This window comes from Nyctibius grandis, chromosome 3 (genome assembly GCF_013368605.1).
Source record: "Nyctibius grandis isolate bNycGra1 chromosome 3, bNycGra1.pri, whole genome shotgun sequence".
NCBI lineage: Eukaryota > Metazoa > Chordata > Aves > Nyctibiiformes > Nyctibiidae > Nyctibius > Nyctibius grandis.
Window position 1 is genome coordinate 4,903,577 of NC_090660.1, and position 19,384 is coordinate 4,922,960.

The 19,384-nt window shown below is 41.9% G+C and overlaps 1 protein-coding gene across 1 annotated transcript in view; it reads left to right on the forward strand.

Moving 5' to 3' along the window:
• The first annotated feature begins 1,898 nt into the window (after positions 1–1,898).
• TGFBR1 (transforming growth factor beta receptor 1) overlaps positions 1,899–19,384 on the forward strand; it is a 34,754-nt gene continuing 17,268 nt past the window's right edge. Inside the window, exons 1-4 of the mRNA XM_068395693.1 lie at positions 1,899–2,030; positions 10,094–10,345; positions 10,752–10,994; positions 17,774–18,004. Of these exons, the coding sequence (XP_068251794.1) occupies positions 1,949–2,030; positions 10,094–10,345; positions 10,752–10,994; positions 17,774–18,004 (808 nt within the window). The 5' untranslated portion in view covers positions 1,899–1,948. The remainder of the gene's footprint in view (positions 2,031–10,093; positions 10,346–10,751; positions 10,995–17,773; positions 18,005–19,384) is intronic.

Genomic DNA, 19,384 nt, shown 5'->3' on the forward strand with positions numbered 1-19,384 from the left:
GCAACTAGCGATAGGACAAGAGGACACAGCCTCAAGCTTCACCAGGGGAGGTTCAGGTTGGACATTAGAAAGAATTTCTTTTCAGAGTTATTAGACATTGGAATGGGCTGCCAAGGGAGGTGGTGGAGTCACCATCTCTGGATGTGTTTAAGAAAAGACTGGACATGGCACTTAGTGCCATGGTCTATTTGACATGGTGGTGCCAGGGCAACGGTTGGACTCGATGATCCCTGAGGTCTCTTCCAACCTGGCTGATTCTGTGATTCTGTGAGTAAGGGGGAGCTGCCCGTGGGGACTAGCACTGTTCTGACACGGTACTTAAAACTCATAGGCCCTACCCTACAGCTCCGTGCTGCAGGAAGCCGCATCCTCTGCTCCCCAACTGCAAAGGACTCACAGCACGAACACTGAGCTGTCTCGTACGCACGCCAGCTGGTAGTTAGCAGTGAGTAAGCTGTCAAAGAGTGTTTGTGTGTTACATGTGTACATGGGAGGTGGTAGAGTCACCATCTCTGGAGGTGTTTAAGAAAAGACTGGACATGGCACTTAGTGCCATGGTCTAGTTGACAGGGTGGTGTCAGGGCAACAGTTGGGCTCGATGATCCCAGAGGTCTCTTCCAACCTGGTTGATTCTGTGATTCTGTGATCTACAACCCACCCGACAACTCACGTGAGGAAGAGGCATCGCGGTGAGCAACGAAGGGGCTCTGCGCCCTTCTGCTACTCCACCTCCCACCCGCACAGTCTCCAAAGTGGGGCAACTCCTCGGCTACTCTGACTTCTCCTCCTCTCCCGAGACAACCTGAGGGCTGCCGAACTCCTCCCGCACACCTCTCCAGACCGCGGCCCCGCACCTCCCAGCCAGCGAGTCTGGAAGGTGACGAGTGGCGGCCAGGGCGCCGCCGCAGCGCCTCAGCCGCACGCTGGGGTGCCCCCCCCCCACCGCACGGACACGGTGGGCGCCAGTTCGCCCCTGTTTCGGAGAATCACAGAATCACAGAAGCACAGAATCAACCACGTTGGAAGAGACCTCTGGGATCATCGAGTCCAACCGTTGCCCTGACACCACCATGTCAACTAGACCATGGCACTAAGGGCCATGTCCAGTCTTTTCTTAAACACATCCAGAGATGGTGACTCCACCACCTCCCTGGGCAGCCCCTTCCAATGGCTAATGACCCTTTCTGAAAAGAAATTCTTCCTAATGTCCAACCTGAACCTCCCCTGGCGAAGCTTGAGGCTGTGCCCTCTTGTCCTATCGCTAGTTGCCTGGGAGAAGAGGCCGACTCCCACTTCACTACAACCTCCCTTCAGGTAGTTGTAGACTGCACTAAGGTCACCTCTGAGCCTCCTCTTCTCCAGGCTAAACAACCCCAGCTCCCTCAGCCGTTCCTCGTAGGTCAGACCCTCCAGACCCTTCACCAGCTTGGTCGAGAAGCTCGGCGCCCGTCGGCAGCGCCCGAGGCTGCGTGAGCAGGGACAGCACCGCCCGCCACCCAAGCACCGAGCCGAGCCGCGCTCCCGGGGCCGGCGGGGCTCCCGGCGGCCCCTCCCCGCCTCCCCCACGGGCGTCCTCGCCAGCCCCGCGACGAGGCGCCGCCAGCCATCCGCCAATCACAGCCCGGCCCCTCGACGAGGCGCCGCCAGCCATCCGCCAATCACAGCCCGGCCCCGCCCCTCGGCCGCGCCGGTTGCGCCCTCCAGGCGCTTGTTGTTGTCGGAGCTGCCGGCAGCTGCCGGGGGGCGGGGCGGGGCGGGGCGGGGCGGGGCGGGAGGGGGAGTGAGCGGCCAATCAGGCGGCGCCGCTGCGTCGGTTACATTAGCGGCAGGAGTCGCTCTGTTCCTCTCTTGGGCGGGAGGAGGGAGGGGCGGGGACGGGGGTCGCGAGGCGTGAATCGTGGCGCGCGGGCGCGCGCGCGCCCTGGCTCTACGGTTCCGGGACCGGACCATGGCGGTAGCGGCCAGTCGGCGGCCCTGGGCTGTGCTGTGTCGTCTGGTGGTGGCCGCGCTGCTCTTCCCCGGGGCGGCCGGTGAGTGCACGCGTGTCAGGGGGGAAGGAGGGAAGGGGAGGGAGCGGGTGAGGTGGTGCCTGGGGCGGGGGGGAGGAGGAGAGCGGTGAGGGGCTGCGGGTCCCCGTCGGTTCCTTTCAACAACATGGCGGAGGGGCCGGCTGGGGCGGAGTCGCCTCTTCGCCACCCCCGCCCCCCCCCGCCCCCGGTGTCCGAGCCTGGCGGAGCCGCGGGACTCCTTGTCCCTTTGTTGGCCGAGCGTAGCGGGAGGGGCTGCGGGCCGGGGCAGACGTGGTGCGGCCGGGCGAGGAGCGGCCTGCGCTGGGGGGGTGGTGAGGGGTGAACCCGCGGCGGCTCCCCCTTGACACCCGCCCCCCGGCAGTGCCCGCCTTGTCCCCTCGGAGTAGCGTAGCGCCTCGGGTGGCGTCTGCCCGGGGTAACTTTACCGTGAGCCTGCGGGCTGTGGCCGGCCCCGGCCTTTCCTTTCCCCGCGGGTACGGGTGGCCGTGGCCAACTTGGTGATCGGTGGCGGAGCACCGTCCTCCCTCCCTGCTTGCGGGCAGAGCAGCCCGTGAGAGCCGACCTTCGGGGGAGGGTGCCTGGCAGCGGGCCGGGGAGCAGCCGCCGTGCCGTGCGGGCTGAAGGGCGCTTACAAACGGGGGAGGAGACACGAGCGGCGGCGGTTGGTGCGGGTACGTGTTGAATGTTCCTCGTAACGGAGGTGAAAGACTCCCCGGACTCCCACGTTAGCTCCGTTACGCACCACGTTGCGGTGTGCTGGCGGCGTCTGCTCGGAGAGCTGGTGTCGTGGCGGTGTAGGTAGGTGATCTCTCGGTTACAGCCAGACTGCGAACCCGTGTGCTCTGTGAGGACCGAACCGTGCGGAGATAAAATCTGTGGTGAATATTGTACGGTAAAACGGTTTTGTTCCTCCAGCCTCTGTACCTGTGCTGTCTAAGAGAGATGGGGTGTCAGAGCTGTGCTGTTGCAGAGCTAATTCATGAAACAGGAGCTCAAGCATTCATAAATGCAAGGAATAGATATTTTTCGATTCAAAAAGAAGAAAAAAAAAAAGCCTATTTTGTTATTTGGTTAGCGGTTTGGGCCATATGTCCTAACGGGGTATAGCAATGCTATAGACACCCTACTCTAATTGGTTTAGGGTTCAGTTTCATCTGTAGTAAGTTTGATGATGACGGATACACAAAATCTGCACTCCGTAATCAGTCCACTTCCTAGATTCTTCTGTAGGTGGATTGTATATTGCTTTGGGTTTTAAAGAGGAAGTGGAGAAGCACCATGACTTTCTTCTTCAATTACAGCTTTAAGACATCCTTTGATTTGGATTTTTACCATGTTGTTTATAACTCAATCTAAGATGGTACTCGTGCTGCAAAGAAAATACTACTTAAACATAACTTTCTATACTAAAATGCTGTGTTAATTCTTATTGAAGAGGTTGGAGAATCTTTGATGTGGAAACAGTGGAATAAGCTTAAGTTACCCATGGTTCTTCTCATGTTCTTGAAAAGGTGCAGCAAGCTTTAATAATTTAAAGCTTTCTTACGTAATGCGTCAGATTTAGACATTGAAGGAAATTTTACCTTGATTTGACCTTTGAGCTTTTCCCTTTCAATGCCTCTGGTCAATCAACAGTTTTCGCTTAATCTCAGTCATGAAATTAAGGTCTAAAAGCTTTATGTGAAAACAAGGCAAAAGACTTCCATACAGAAGCTTAAGGATGGAAGTGGTGGTGTGCTACCTTAAAAAAAGATAAATCCTTCCTCCCCAAGGGAATAGGGGGAATCCAGGGTTCTTGATCCATAACTCGTAGACAAGTTCTGGTACTGGTAAAGGGATTAATTTGTCTGAACATCGTGGTCTAAGTTGACAAAGAAGTGCAAGGTATGATTACTTAGTATTCTCACCATGGGTTGACATCAGTTAGGCATTTTCTGATTGCTTTTGATGCTGCTGTTCTGCAATATACTAGTGTTATTGCGTGAACGAGTCGTCTTGTGATACGGTTTATGTGGAGATCAGGCATGTAACGAATCACAGCAGCTAGCTGAAGAGTAGAACAACCCTAATTTGTAAGGCAGGGTCTGAAATCTAGCTTTTTTTTTTTTTTTTAATGCTATGTGAGCATTAAAAAGTCTTTGGTCTCTCCAAAATTCTGGGGAGTCATCTCTTGGAAACTCTTGCATTCACACAATTGCTCCTAATCACAAATAAAGATGGAAATCTGATTTGTATGCTGAAATTAATTTAAAAGTACAAATGAAGGAGATCTTTATTCTTTCTGTTTTCATAATGTTAGTAAAATTATAACCTAGGCTTTTAATTTTAACTTGCTTTTGTTTTTCCAAAGCATACTATTCTATGGAAGATATCGGAAAGAAATTTTTAATGTATCTTGCTGTAAGAGGCATGAGCATATCTGTGAGTAGCTTTATGGGTGAGATGAAAAAAACCTGATAGTGCCATTTGGCACCTGCACTATGGAGAATATAATATTGCTTTTTCGAAGCTGGGATTTTTCACAAGGCTTTGTCATTACTTGCAAGTTGAAGATAGTGCCTTAATAAAGTAGTTTGTTTTCTTGAGTGTATCACTTTGGTTGCCAGAAACTGCTGTTTTCAGTGGAAGTTTTGCTTAACAAAGATGGATGAAATGGATGTGAAAGTTGTCCTGAAAACTTGATATCCAGTGCTGTTACTTTACAACTAATTAAGTTTAACTAATTTAACTGTTTAAACTTAATTAGCCTTTGTGGGAAGAATGAGTTAGTGAAGGTCGTGAAGTATCATGGTTAAACAAAATGTACCCGTGTCTCCCAGATACTGTAAGACCTAAACGTGTTTGTATCTTGAGCTAGAAGAGTTCAGAGATGAGTCAGGTGTGTTGGTTGAGGGGATTGTCTGAATAACAGAACAGGAAGCTGACAGTACTTTTCTGTATTACACTTCTTTCTTCTGGCAAATTTTATTGGTTAGGGGAAAAAACTTCCAGTAAACACTACAGCCCTCTGGCTAATCTCCCCAGAATCACTGTCTCTTGCACATCATAGCCTTGCTTCTTTATCCCTTGAAACTCTACATCTTCTGGAACCAAGAGTCCTGATCATTCTTCTCCTGAAGTTCCACTTTCTGGTGAAATTTTTGTTTCAAAAATTATGTTTTCAATGGGACAGGAGTTATAATGCCACAAGAGAAGGATCTGGAGTTTCTTCTTCAGCATGATGCTGCTGTTGGGGGCCTGAGACTGTCATTTTAAAATTTGTAAAACCAAGATATATGTTTAAATGAGTAAAAGTATTAATAATATAAAATTGTTACTTACTCATAATGAGATGCAGGTTTGGGAGTTTTTTAGAACATCTCACAAGTTTTAACTGATGCAATACCCTTTGTTAGCATCCTTTGAAAGACAGTATTTCCACCTATGATTTCCAACCAGAAATTATTTGGCTGAAGGTAGTGTTCTGTGCTAAACTGTCTGGTTGAAGTAGTTCTGCAGGATTGTAGCAAATACAGTATAGTGATTCATAGGGTTTTATGAAATTCTGAAAATAAAGGCTTTGTGCAATTTTCTTCAAAAAAACAACAGATACAGAAAGAAGACTGTTTTGATAGGTACGTAATGATACAGACTTCTAAAAGTAGACAGGGTGTACTTAATTCCCTCTTCATGTTTTGTATATAGTATTAATATCTGAGCTTTTGGGAACCGACTTATTTTAAGTCTTGTCAAGCTGTGTAATTTCAGTGTCTCGTTTATATTCCCAGCTTGCCTTACCCTCACTGTGGGCTTTTCCAGGCTGCAACACCCATGGGAGAGAGACTTTTTAAAGGGAATACAAAACTGTCAAACTGAGAGTCTGAGAAATTACGCAAGTAATTGTATTCAACACAAGAGGTTAATCTATTATTAAATCAGATTGAGGTATGGGAAGTATGCTGTTGATAACTTCTGTGACATGGTGTGTGTCAGAATGCACACACACTCGCTTTTATAACTGCGTTGGCTCACTGTTTTCTGTTATGGTAGTCAGTCACATAAAGCAGGAATGATTTTGTGGAATGGTCATGGTGCAGTGAGGAAAGGCAATAGAGAAGGCACTAAATTACTATGGTGACCCAATTTCTGTTCTTGGCTTTGTCGCTGGTTGTCTATATAATCTTCAGTGCATTCATTTAGCTGTCTGTACTTTCATTTCCCAAGCCTTGTAGTACTTGAACAGACATGACCTTTCATGAGTTGGTAGTGGAGCTTCATGCTAGTGGTCCCATCTAAACACTATTGTAATAATTAAAAAAGTTCTGTGCCATGGAAAACATGGAGTAAGACTTGAGTGGAAACTCCCCCCACTCCTTACCCCTTTGAGTTTAGTAGTCTTGAAGGAGCTTTTTGTGGTAGATTTTAAAGGGTGTTTTCCAAATGTATTGAAATGCATTATACCTGTCAGATCACAGAATCACAGAATCAACCAGGTTGGAAGAGACCTCAGGGATCATCGAGTCCAACCATTGCCCTGACACCACCATGTCAACTAGACCACGGCACTAAGTGCCATGTCCAGTCTTTTCTTAAACACATCCAGAGATGGTGACTCCACCACCTCCCTGGGCAGCCCATTCCAATGTCTAATGACCCTTTCTGAGAAGAAATTCTTCCTAATGTCCAACCTGAACCTCCCCTGGCGAAGCTTGAGGCTGTGTCCTCTTGTCCTATCGCTAGTTGCCTGGAGAAGAGGCTGACTCCCACTTCACTACAACCTCCCTTCAGGTAGTTGTAGACTGCAATAAGGTCACCTCTGAGCCTCCTCTTCTCCAGGCTAAACAGCCCCAGCTCCCTCAGACATTCCTCGTAGGTCAGACAACTCCAGACCCTTCACCGCTTGGTCGCCCTCCTCTGGACTCGCTCCAACACCTCAACATCTTTCCTGAAGTGCAGGGGCCCATTACTGACTCTGGAAGATTAACTTACATCAGAGTTGTCATTCTCTCATTCCATACTGTTATCAACCCATTCTAGAAATGGATGTATTCATTTAAGTGAACTTGGTGACCTGACTGGTTTCTGAGTTTTTAAAATTACTATAATGCTTCTGTGAGAAGAACATGGACTACTTGGAAACAAAGCAGATATTTATATCTCCAAGAGGACAACAGTATGATGTTTTTTCTTTGCAATCAGTTAAAGTGAAAACACTTCCTTACAGGAATGAAGTGATTTAACTACAGTTGGTCACTGACATCTCCTCATCCCACTGTTGTTAAATCTCATCTGCAATGTGTTCATATAGTCACAGTCTTTGTTGTTTTACACATAGGTAACTGGAGAGTGAGACATGGGCAAGGATATTCCAATTCCGTTTCCTCTCCTCCTGGTATGGATTGTTGCTGAAGATGCTGAATTAGTTTTCCTGTAAATATGGAAAAAATATGGAAATTCTGCTGTTGCCCACTTGAGTTGAAGAATTTTAGTGGTGAGAGTAGGAAGAGGACTGAAGCATTTTTCATGTTGTGGGGCTTTTTTTAAGAGTAAGTCCACTAGAGAGCAGCAAAAACCTGCATTCCTAGAAGCTTTGGTTATTCAGCTGGTTAGGCATTGTTTTTCTGCTTTTAAGGGAGGAGGAGAGCAGCTTCAGAAGGAAGTAGTGATCTGTTTGTCCTGAGGAAACCACTCAGTGGTGTGTGACAGTGTGCTGTGTGGTGGCCGGAGACTAGAAGATAGTGACTCAAACTGTTACGAAAGTATAAATTGTATCTAAGTGCACTCATTGGGAATTCTGTAGCAAAAGAAAGGTGGGAACAAAATGAGTGAGGAAGACGCCAAATGCTTTATTTAGTCACAGTGGTATCAATGTGTCTCCACAACTTCACAAGATGGGGAAGATGAATAAGCCTAACAAGGTCAACCCAAACTGCATTTTTCACTTCATGTAACTTGGCTTCTGTGCAATCACAGAATCACAGAATGGTTAAGGGTTGGAAGGAACCTCTGGAGATCATCTAGTCCAACCCCCTGCCAAAGCAGGTTCACCTAGAGCATGTTGCACAGGGTCCCGTCCAGGTGGGTTTTGAATGTCTCCAGAGAAGGAGACTCTGCAACCTCCCTGGGCAGCCTGTTCCAGTGCTCTGTCACCCTCAAAGTAAAGAAGCTTTTCCTCATGTAAATATATCTTCCTGAATATCTGTCTCTTACTGTAGGCATTCAGATGCATTTGCAGTTATGATGAGCCAAGAATATTATTTAAATAGAAAAAAAAAGTCATGGATGAAGCAAGTGAGATAAAGGCCTACTTATTAAGAAAGTTGAAAGAAATAGCAATGTGTGAATATTTAGGAAACTTAATGGTTTTAATGGGTTAAAAAGTAATTTGTTCAAGTGTAAATTACCAAAGGCACACCAACAGGAAAATAACTGTTAAATGTTCTCATAGTTAAACTCTGAATAATAAGACTTTCCTTATTTCTCTAAGGTGGGGGGGAAATTGCATCTTCAAAAAGTGATGCTGTTAAGAAGCTTTACCTCCCTGAGTGCCAGTTCTCATTTCATATACATTCTAATTATTTTTTCAATAATCTTCATATTAAACAAAAAATTTTACAGTCCCATTCATGTGGGGTTTTTTTCTCCCTTTTTCTGACTGGTTTATGGGCTGGTGACTCTCTCGGAAGCATGGGTTACCTTTCTGTAGTGGGTCCTAAGAACTTTATCGTATCTTTTCTGTAACAGTAGAGGATGATTGGCAATAATTTGTTTTGATTCAAAATCTTGGGGGAGGGAGGTGTTTTCAGAGAAAACACAACTTGGTATTAAGACTTTGAGATGGAATATATATTTGAGATCAGATCACTATTTATTTAAATCCATGAGATCCAAGGATAGAGAGGGGTGTAAAATCTGAGGCAATTCAGGTCGTTATCTTAAACTCTTGAATTTAAGTGAAACACCAGATTTCAGATTTGGGGGCATCTTTTGCTTTGCCACCTATTAATCCTCACACCTGTGGTGTGAGATTTTTGTATGTACCCTTGAAAAAGGCTTGTTTATGGCTCAGTGCATTTTTGTGTTCTGGGCATGAATGTTTAAGATTTTAAATGTGTCTGTATTTCTGTATTTTAATCTTTGTGCATGCATGTACACAAGTTCTATGCTAGCTTTTGCTCTCCACAGATAAACAAGTGGAGTCAGAATGTATTGATATTTTTCTTATTGCTAATGCACCTTTTTCTGTCTGGCTTTGGTCCTGTAAATGCAGGAAGGAATGGAGAAAGAAATTTGTAGTAGTAGTCTTCCCTGTCCAAGAACTTCTGCAATTTAAAGAATGAAACCTGATCATCTCAGACATGATTAGTCTGTCATTCCTGCTTCCCTCTCTATGCCCCCTCCTTAACGAGTGCAACTGATAGCTTTAGTAAACCAGGAACTTGAGTAATGTGAGGCAATGTTTTCCTGTGGCTTTGTAAATAGCAAGTCTAAACCATATTCTGCTTATGTGAAAGGGTGTGTTCTCAGGTCATTCAGCGTTTGGTTTTTAATGAGGATTAAGCCTTTATATGGCCTTTCCTCGGGGCAGAATTGAAGCCATCAAGTAATGTATAAAGTATTAATCTTGGGTAGCCAGCAGCATCCTATTTGTCACTTATTAAAGCTATACCTGTGGTTATTGTGGAAAAAAAAGGCATTATTTGTATTGGGTTTGAAAATTGCATGCCATAGAGGATACAGTGTTACTAAAAAGTCTAGAGTTTTAGTATGAGGAACTGTAATGGAACTTCTTTACCTGGAGGAACATCTAGGATTGCAGCCTTTCTCTTTTAGTACATAGTTGTATAAGGAGAGATTACTTCAGCTTTAAATTTTACTTTCTGTCATCTGCTCATCTCCTAATTTATTTTGTCCCACTAAAAAGCCTTGGAGTGTTGTTCTGTAGTGTTACAGTTCTGTGTTCATGTAACAAAAAAGATTATAGGCCTCCTAGTGTTTTGAACTTTCATTTCCTTAGTCATTCAAGTTGTTTCTCAACTCAGAACATGTACCAATACTAACATTAATGTTTTTTCTCAATACAGCATTACAGTGTTACTGCCATCTATGTACGAAGGACAACTTTACGTGTGTGACAGATGGGCTATGTTTTACCTCAGTAACACGAACTGCAGATAAAGTCATACACAATAGTATGTGTATAGCAGAAATTGATCTGATTCCCCGAGACAGGCCATTTGTTTGTGCCCCCTCCTCCAGAGATGGAGTTGTTACTTTGCCTCATTGCTGTGACAGAGACCACTGCAATAAAATAGAACTTCCAATTCCAACACAAGGTAAGGGGTTTTGGTATATTTGATTTTTTTTTTTATTATTTTTTAAAAACTTTTTTAAACAGGAACTTCTGTAGTGGTAGAAGTGTCAGCTTTGAAGTGGTAGGTGAATTTGGCCTAAAGTACACCTTAAATTTTGCAAACAAAATTTCAAGAGATTTGTAACAAGAAATTTAATCATCTGGATAGGGATGTTAGGGCCAGTTTTGAAGACTTACATGCAAGTGAAGTGGAAATTTTAAGTAAGCACGTAGTTGCTTTTGTCTTTTGTAATACTTTTTTTGATTCTAGAAAAAGTTAACTGCAAAGGTTTTAACAAATACATTGAAATAATTTGAAGATCACTGCAAAATACAATAAATTCAGTTGCATAAAAAGTTTTACCTTTTTCTTTTATTTTTACTGTCAGGCCCTACTTCAGGAAAACCAGCTTCTAATCTAGGACCTGTGGAACTGGCTGCTGTCATTGCTGGACCTGTCTGCTTTGTCTGCATTTCACTAATGTTGATTCTATATCTTTGTCATAATCGTACTGTAATTCATCATCGTGTGCCAAGTGAAGAAGATCCCTCACTGGATCGTCCCTTTATATCAGAAGGAACTACTTTAAAGGATTTAATTTATGATATGACAACTTCAGGCTCTGGGTCAGGTAATGTCACACTTCTAGTAGTAATTACTCTACACTGAAGAGCCTTGTAAGGCATCAAATTTCTTTAATATTGTCAAATCTACTTGAACTTATAATTAACTGGAGAAATGACTAGAAAGGCTACTTCCATGTAGATTCATTCAGTATCAGTGAAGATTCCATATATGGAAATAAGTGAAATAAAAGAAACATATTGAGTTGCTGCTACTCTTCCTTATCATTCTGAGATTACAGTCTATTATGCAGGTAATATCAGAGTCAGCTATTGCAAATGTTTTGTTTCCTCTATTATTAGTAAGGCTCAGTCGTTTACCGTTTTGTTCTGCACAGCATATCTAAATTACCATCTTCTGGGTTTTTAGAGAATTTGTGAAGTTTTTTGCTTTAGCTTTGAACTGAAAATTCATTTATATCTGTAGCTATTGGTATATGAAGAATATTCTAAGTATGAGTTAATATTTTAGCCAGTTCTCTCCATACAGAAGATATTTTTCAGTGGCAAACAGCCTTTTTTGTGTGTATAGAATGGATGAAGTATGCAGACTACATCTGAAGAATTTCTATCCCTTGATTTCATGAATTTTAGTTTTAATTCTGACTTTAACAGGTGTTGCTCTGGGAAGATGAGGCAGTAGTCTGTTCACTGCATGTAGTCTTTGCTATCGTAATCCTGACATAGTTGCTTATAGGATTGTGATGGTCTGTGTCACAGAAATATGGTTTAGTAGGCATTGATAAGGGATGATGTGTCAAATAATTGTATAAATTAATGAACCTCTGGTCCATGTTAAGGAGCGAGACGTCAGATTGTGTATTGCAACCTCTTATCAGCCTTCTACTATATAAAAATGTGAGGTAATTTAATACTGAAAACTTTTCCTAGTACTTGCAAATGTATGTGCTGGAACATCCATGCCCTTTCAGAGTACTTTTTGCAAAGAAATATTGGTGTTTGATTCTCAACTGCTGAATTCTTTAGTTTTCCAGAACTGGAAAATATTGTAACATCAAAACCCAAGTGTCTAGGTTGTGTTTCTTTCACAAGGGCAGTAACTGGTAAAACTGGTTAGAGTTCTTTGCTCTATCAAGTAAGATGAATGTAACTTGCTGAACATGTTTAAAATATAGGTCAAAATAAGTCATCTTTAGTCATATCTTCACTGAAGAGGGTGAGTTTGCAGCAAGTGTGTAGGCAGTTATGTTTCAATTGAGAAAGTTTTTGTGTGTCCAAGTAAGATTTTATCATGATAGTGTAAGTTGCTGTCTGATTAGAACTGGAGCTTTAGTAGTTTGTTTTTATCTCAATTTTCTCATTTACTATCAGCAATAACTAAATAATGAAAGTGATTAACAGAACTTCCAATATATTGAACTTGATAAATGCAAATGCTGGACTTAGTCCTCCAGTTATGTTCTTTCTAAGAGGAGTATACAGAAGTAGGAGACTTAGTAAGAGAATACGAAGTAGTTGAAGATTTACACTTCTTGGGATGCAGGAAGCTATGATATATAATTGTTATACTATTAGGAGCATAAAACTCTTTACTTAATGTCTGCAGGTACAGACTTTTCCTAAAGAAGTCTGAAAAGAAATTTTTTTTTAAAAGTTAAACCTTAAAAGAGCAGGTGTATGTTCTAGATGTATAACTAGTTATCTGCAATGTACTAACTGCTATCACTTCAGTAAACCCAGGAAAGAAAGCCTTTAAAGTTTTCCCTTGGAACTGTGTTTAGTCATATTTGTTTTAAAATACTGTCTGGTTGATAGTTCCCTTCTAACTTCTGTAGCTAATCACAGCACTTCTGCTGCTTTCTACACGACTGCTTTCCCACATTTCTTTAGATCAGGAGTCAGGCCTCTGATAATGTTAATTCAGACTTAGTTGTCAATTGTTCTTTCCATTTGTTATCAGGAATATTCCTTCATTTTCCTTCTGTGGAAAGAGAAGGCTTTTGAGCCTCTCTTCATGTTTGAGATCTCTGGAAGTACTCCTTCAAAATAAGCTCTTGAAGAGTGGGGAATCCCAGTTAGAAGAAACAGGATTCTTCCTGCAGAGCAAAGGGTTAAAACTACTGACTCTTCCCTTGCCTATTTGCAAATTACACTTTAAGTCAAAGCAAGGAGTCAGGGAATTACTTAGTTTTCAGAGCTTCAGGGCACTCAAGTTGGTCTAGACTCCCAGAGCACCTGACCTACTGTAGTATTTGAGCACTGGCTACTGATGGCTGCATCAGAGGAAGAAAACCAACAATATGGTTGATTTACCCCTAAGGAAAGCTCTTCACTAATTTGTTTTTATGCTTAAAAGACAAAGTCATGTTCCCTGTAAAACAAGACTGGATGTTTCCTTAAGAGTGATCTTTTAACTTCAGCTGCAGTGAATTCCATGTTGTTCAGCAGATTATAAGACAAGTGTTAGCCTTATTTAGTGTTCTGTACTTCCCTTTTATTACCACAGTGGGATAGGAGGTGCTTCAAGTACTTATTTTCTGTACTGTTGGCAGTGTATATATTTGCAATGACTTGTATCACTTTGTCTCAAAATTAGTCAATCAATGACTGTATAAATTGACAGTGCCCTAGCACTTGAACTGATAATTTTCTTGTGTCCTGAAATATGCCTGCAGCAATTGAATCTCATGGAAATGTGTATTTTAATCCAGACTTTGGTACAGCACATTTAAAATTGAGAAGACTGTACATTTATGGAATAAGCTGGGGGTGGGGAACAGGGTCACTGAAGGGAGAAAAGTCAGAGCTGCTAGTTATAATGCTTAACCCAGGCAGAAACCGAACTATGTGAAAGGGATGCTGTTGGGGTGAGAGGTTGTAAGAAACACAATGGAAATGTACAGAACAGACAAAATAACCCAGACCTAAGAGGCACAGCTAAGGAAGTGTTTAGTCTGGTGACCTAAGGTTCATGTTGTGCTCTTAAACTCATGCTGAGGGACCAAAAGAGCTCATAGTCAAATAAAAAAGAATTCTAGCAGTTTTGTATTACACTATTCTCTAAAGAGAAGCATATAAGACAGAGAAGTGATTGAAACTCTAAAAACAAGCTTCCTACTCAGATCAAAAGGGAAGTAGGATTCATTTTCTGCAATGATGAGTAGTAAGCTGTTATTAATTATTCCGTCTTGACTTCTGTTAGTATTGCCCAGTTCTCCCATGATGAGCAAGACCTGAAAAAACTGGAGGCTTGATGAAAGGAATTGATGAAACATCTAAAACAGATCCTTCTGCTGAAGGCTCCACGACTAAGAGAAGGACTTCAAAGTCTGTTGGAGCTGAGAATGATTTTCAGATCACGATGCAAATATCTAAATGTCAACTACATATTGTATAAACAGATTGGGATGCCCAGCTGTTACTCTCCAGCTCACAAATGACAAAGTAACTTAGTTGCAAGGAAATAGGAAGAATTGCCTAAAGCAGAGAGGAGAAGCTTTTGTTATTATTGGTAGGTGACTTCAAGCAGGAACTTAAAGCGTTTAGAAATTCAAAGGGTCACAGAAATCAGTGTAAAGTTGAGTCCGTTGAAGTGAATGTAGAGCTGCTTAAAAACTTCTCCATCGTTCATAGGAGCTTGAAGGGAATGAGATTTTTCACAGTTCATGGGGTTGTTTTTTTTTAATTACCCTTCAGAGGAAGTCTTCTGGGCAGAGACTTAGGAACCAGAATATGAACAAGAACAAAGTTTTAGTGGCTGCTTTTGTTGGCTACCTTTAATGCTTTAGAACTTAATTCGTTAATTCCTGAATCATCCAAATCAGGTAAAAACTTCTTATGCATTGGACAGTCATTGGTCCTAACTAATCAGTGTACAGTTAAAATATAGAATAGAAAGAACTCTTGTTAAACTTTCAGAAGGCTTGAGGATACTTTGTTACGATGTATGAAGGTGATGATGAAGACTTCAGGGATAAATTCGATGATCATGGCTGAATACAAGATGCCAAGTGTTGTGAGCTGCTGTTGAATCTAACACGGGCTTGAATTTTCCATCCTCCTGATTAGGAAGCTGGCTGTCATCTTTCTTCATGCATAGTTAAAAGAAGCTGTAGTCCAAGAGCCTGAAGTACAGTTGTGCCCAATGTGTGTGTCAAAGGCTAATGTAGCTGTCTCCAGTGAACTAGTTTTCAGGCAGTCTGGTTTGTATTAAAGCAGTTGCTCATGTTCCTGATGATATAGGGCTGTTTCCTCTATAGCAGAAAGAGGAGACTGCTGAGTTGCAACAGAAAGTCTGTAAGGAATTCTTATGGATATAAGATAAATATGGAATCAATCTTTTGGTTTTGTTCAGCAGCAGTAGTAAGAGAAAGCACTGTTGCAAAAAGCAGGAGCAAGTTGAATCTTGTAAATATTGTAAAAATAAGTATAGGAGCAAGGTGGATAGATCAGTTAGCAGGGTTTTTATTGTGCTGTGACATGTTGATGTGATGATTGGGTGGTTGTAATGTGAAATTGAAATGCTTCATGTCTGGAAGGTTTAGAGCTTAATATCTGTTTAGAGGTTAGCTGATATCCTTGGGCATCTTTTCTAAACAAGAAGGGATGTCTATAAATAGTACAGCAAATTGAGAGCAGTGCATCTGAAACCAAAAATGTACAAACGGTTTTCTGAAACAGCTGTAGGAAAAAGAAAATACTAGGCATATCACCCACTTCAAGTATACAAAATCAGCTTGCATTTAACATTTGCCATTGGATTTCACAGTAGTACATAAGTGCTAAGGAGGTAGCTTTCTCTGGCCAACAAAGTCAAATTTTACGTTTTCAGGGTTAAGTTTGGTTCTGTGATTGTTCTAGTCTGGTCTTTTCTGCATTTCAAAAGTCTGTCCATAAAGAATGCAAGTTAGGCTTCACAGGGAGGTTGTAGTGAAGTGGGAGTCGGCCTCTTCTCCTGGGCAACTAGCGATAGGACAAGAGGACACAGCCTCAAGCTTCGCCAGGGGAGGTTCAGGTTGGACATTAGGAAGAATTTCTTTTCAGAATCACAGAATGTTAGGGATTGGAAGGGACCTCGAAAGATCATCTAGTCCAATCCCCCTGCCGGGGCAGGATTGCCTAGACCATATCACACAGGAACACGTCCAGGCGGGTTTTGAATGTCTCCAGAGAAGGAGACTCCACAACCTCTCTGGGCAGCCTGTTCCAGTGTTCAGTCAAGGGTTATTAGACATTGGAATGGGCTGCCCAGGGAGGTGGTGGAATCACCATCACTGGATGTGTTTAAGAAAAGCCTGGACATGGCACTTAGTGCCATGGTCTAGTTGACATGGTGGTGTCAGGGCAATGGTTGGACTTGATGATCCCTGAGGTCTCTTCCAGCCTGGTTGATTCTGTGATTCTGTACAGTTTGGGCTTGCAGCACAGTTGACCTGAGGTCAGCTATTACAGCAAAAATTTTAACTTTCTCAGTAGGAATTATTGCAGCACCTGACAGTGATTAAATCACTGGTATAGTGTCCATTTTTTCCCCTTTCTTTCTTCACGTAGGTATGCTGTCAGCACAGATCATGCAGAAAATTGCTGTAGGTCTGGAAGTCTTGAGGAACTCCTGAACACTGCAGTGTTTTAATTTGCAGTCTTCAGACTGAGACACGAAGCGTGGCAATGCTGCTGACCAGATCAGATGTCCTTTTAGTGCTGCTGTTGCAAAGAACGTCCAGAGATGGACAGGAACTAGTTATTTGAGCTGTTAGTTGGGATTTATTTTCTATAGCATAAGGAAGTACAGATGTTCCTCTGTCAGCTATTGGAATAGTGATTACGGAGTAATAAATTACTTTGTACAGTGTTTAAGTGAAATAATCCTATACCAAAAGAGCTTGTTGTGAGCAGATAACCTGACTGATGCATTCATCCTGCAGCGTAGTATCACAGAATTCTGTGACAAGCCTTGCAGTTACAACAGGAAAGATTTAAAACAAACAAAAACTCACCCTGGATGGGGAATGCCGGTGCTTCTTGTTTGTTATGTAAGCTTACTGAAGCACATTATGAGGCACTGTGAGTTGAAAGCATGTAGATGTTCCGAAGCTATAAAACCTTCATGAATGTAAGCATTTTTCTCAAGTGTAATTATGGTGAGGTGCACAAGAATGGCCTGTAAAATGGGAAGCTTGTGTTACAAGGATGTTTTCCTATTTTACAGTGGCTTGAGAGTACTAACAGGCTACTGGCATAGTTGGGCATGAGTGTGAACATTCAACAGGTAGTGTTGACGATACGCATGGTTTAACTTTAACTTAGAAATGGACCAAGTCATATCTAGTGATAAATCAAGTAAATGAATTGGTAGCAAAAGTACTCTTGAACTGCTAGGAGAGTTATGGGCAGATCCTTTTCTTAAAAAAAAAAAGACCCACAAACAACAACAAAAAAAACCACACCACACCTTGATCCTGGTTGTGATTGCTTGTTTCTTTTTCTCATTAAAATAAAACTTTATGGATTAACAACTGTCAGAATTCTAAGCTGAAAGGAAGTTTGTGCCTCCCTGTTAACAAAGGTAGAGACAGTTAAAATATCTGTATAAAAATATCTGTAGCATAGTATCTTTGAGTACTTGTTTTACTGGGCTTTAAGATTGAAGGCAGCATCTTACCTACGTGCTTGTTAGCAGTTCACAACAAGCTGTTAAAATCTTGAGAGTTTATGCACATTCTAAGCGAAATATCTTAATGGAATATGGCTCTTACATTTAGTACTTATCATAAGTGCTTATTTTGTTGGAGTGATGTTTAAGGTTAATGTTAAATCTTCTTTGTAGGTTTACCTTTACTTGTGCAAAGAACAATTGCAAGAACTATAGTACTTCAAGAAAGCATTGGTAAAGGTCGTTTTGGAGAAGTCTGGCGAGGGAAGTGGAGAGGAGAAGAAGTTGCTGTGAAGATCTTCTCCTCAAGAGAGGAACGCTCGTGGTTTCGTGAAGCAGAAATTTATCAAACAGTTATGTTGCGGCATGAAAATATTCTTGGATTTATAGCTGCAGACAACAAAGGTTAGTGATACTATGAATTCACTTTGCTGATTGTGTTCCCAGTCAGAATACATGGTAAATGGAGGGGAAAATAAAGTTGTGAGGATCCAATTAAGAGTAGCAAAAAATTATTTTGTTACTAGAACATTTTGGGGTAAGGCAGGGTTTTCATAGGTTTAATGAAGGAAAAAAAACTATCTGGAAAACATGCTGTGTTTAAATCTTAAAAAAAAGAAAAAAATTACATCTTTAACAAGGTGTAATTTCTGCAAGCAAGTTAAAATACTAGCGAAGTTTGGTTTCAAAAAGGAGGTGCCTTATCCTGTCAGCCCACACATCTGCTGAATACCTGTACCTGTACTTCCATAGTAGCCTAATAAGATAGATGTGTGGGACCAAAAGAGATCATGTCTAGTCCTGTTGTCCTAATGTAAAGTATGAGGTAGAGGATTCATTTTTAAGTCTGAGATATGAGAAGTTATTAATTTTGGAACTCCAGTTAGAAAAGAAATTGGAAAAAGGGAATTAATGATTTGTTCCTAGTATTAAAAAAGTGTACCTGTTTCATGAAGCTCTCCTGATAAGCCTTTAAGTATCCACTAAGAGGAACAATTTAACCATTTTTTTTCAACTTGATTTGTTGTGGTTTCAGTCTGATGAAAGTTTCGTGGGTTTTCTTGCAGTCCAATTTAAGACAAAAAAGTTTGGTAAAAACAAAAGTTTTGAATTTCTTACATTAAGGGGAGCTAAAATGGTATGCTGTTTCATTCAGTTATTTTAATCTGAAATTACATGTTTCACCACAAATGGCCTTTGACTTTTTTGTGAAGAAAGCATTAACAGAAAATTCTGTCACCTTAGGGAGGAGTTAAGAATCCACACACATCCTGGATTCTTAAAGGGCTCTCAGTTTTGTGGGAAATTCCTAAATGGTTTTAGTGTAGTTAAAGTATACGTGTAAATAGAGTTCTTTTTAATTATCTCTAGATTAATTTCAAGTTTCTATATCTGTATAAATCTGTAGGACTGGAACAGAACCCAACAGGTTGTGCAGAACACTTCCCCAGGAAAGGGTTAGCTATAGCTAACTTGCTCCTAGCAGATGTTTGTGCAACTTGTTAACGTCCAAAAGCTTGCAGATCTACAGCACACCAGGCAACTTTTTCCTGCTGCTTGTTACGCTTACCATTAGGAACTGTCTTGCTTTCATGCCTAAAGTTGTATTGGATATTAATAGCACCTGCAAGAGCTTGAGCTTGTTGTGATTGACCTAGTGGAGTATCTGGAGCCTGGGTTTAAAATCAGTAGATCAATTGCATTAAAGACATAAGTGAAAATCCATCTCTGCAGAAGCCTTAGGTACTATGTACTATCACTTAAAAGCATAAAGGATATATTGCA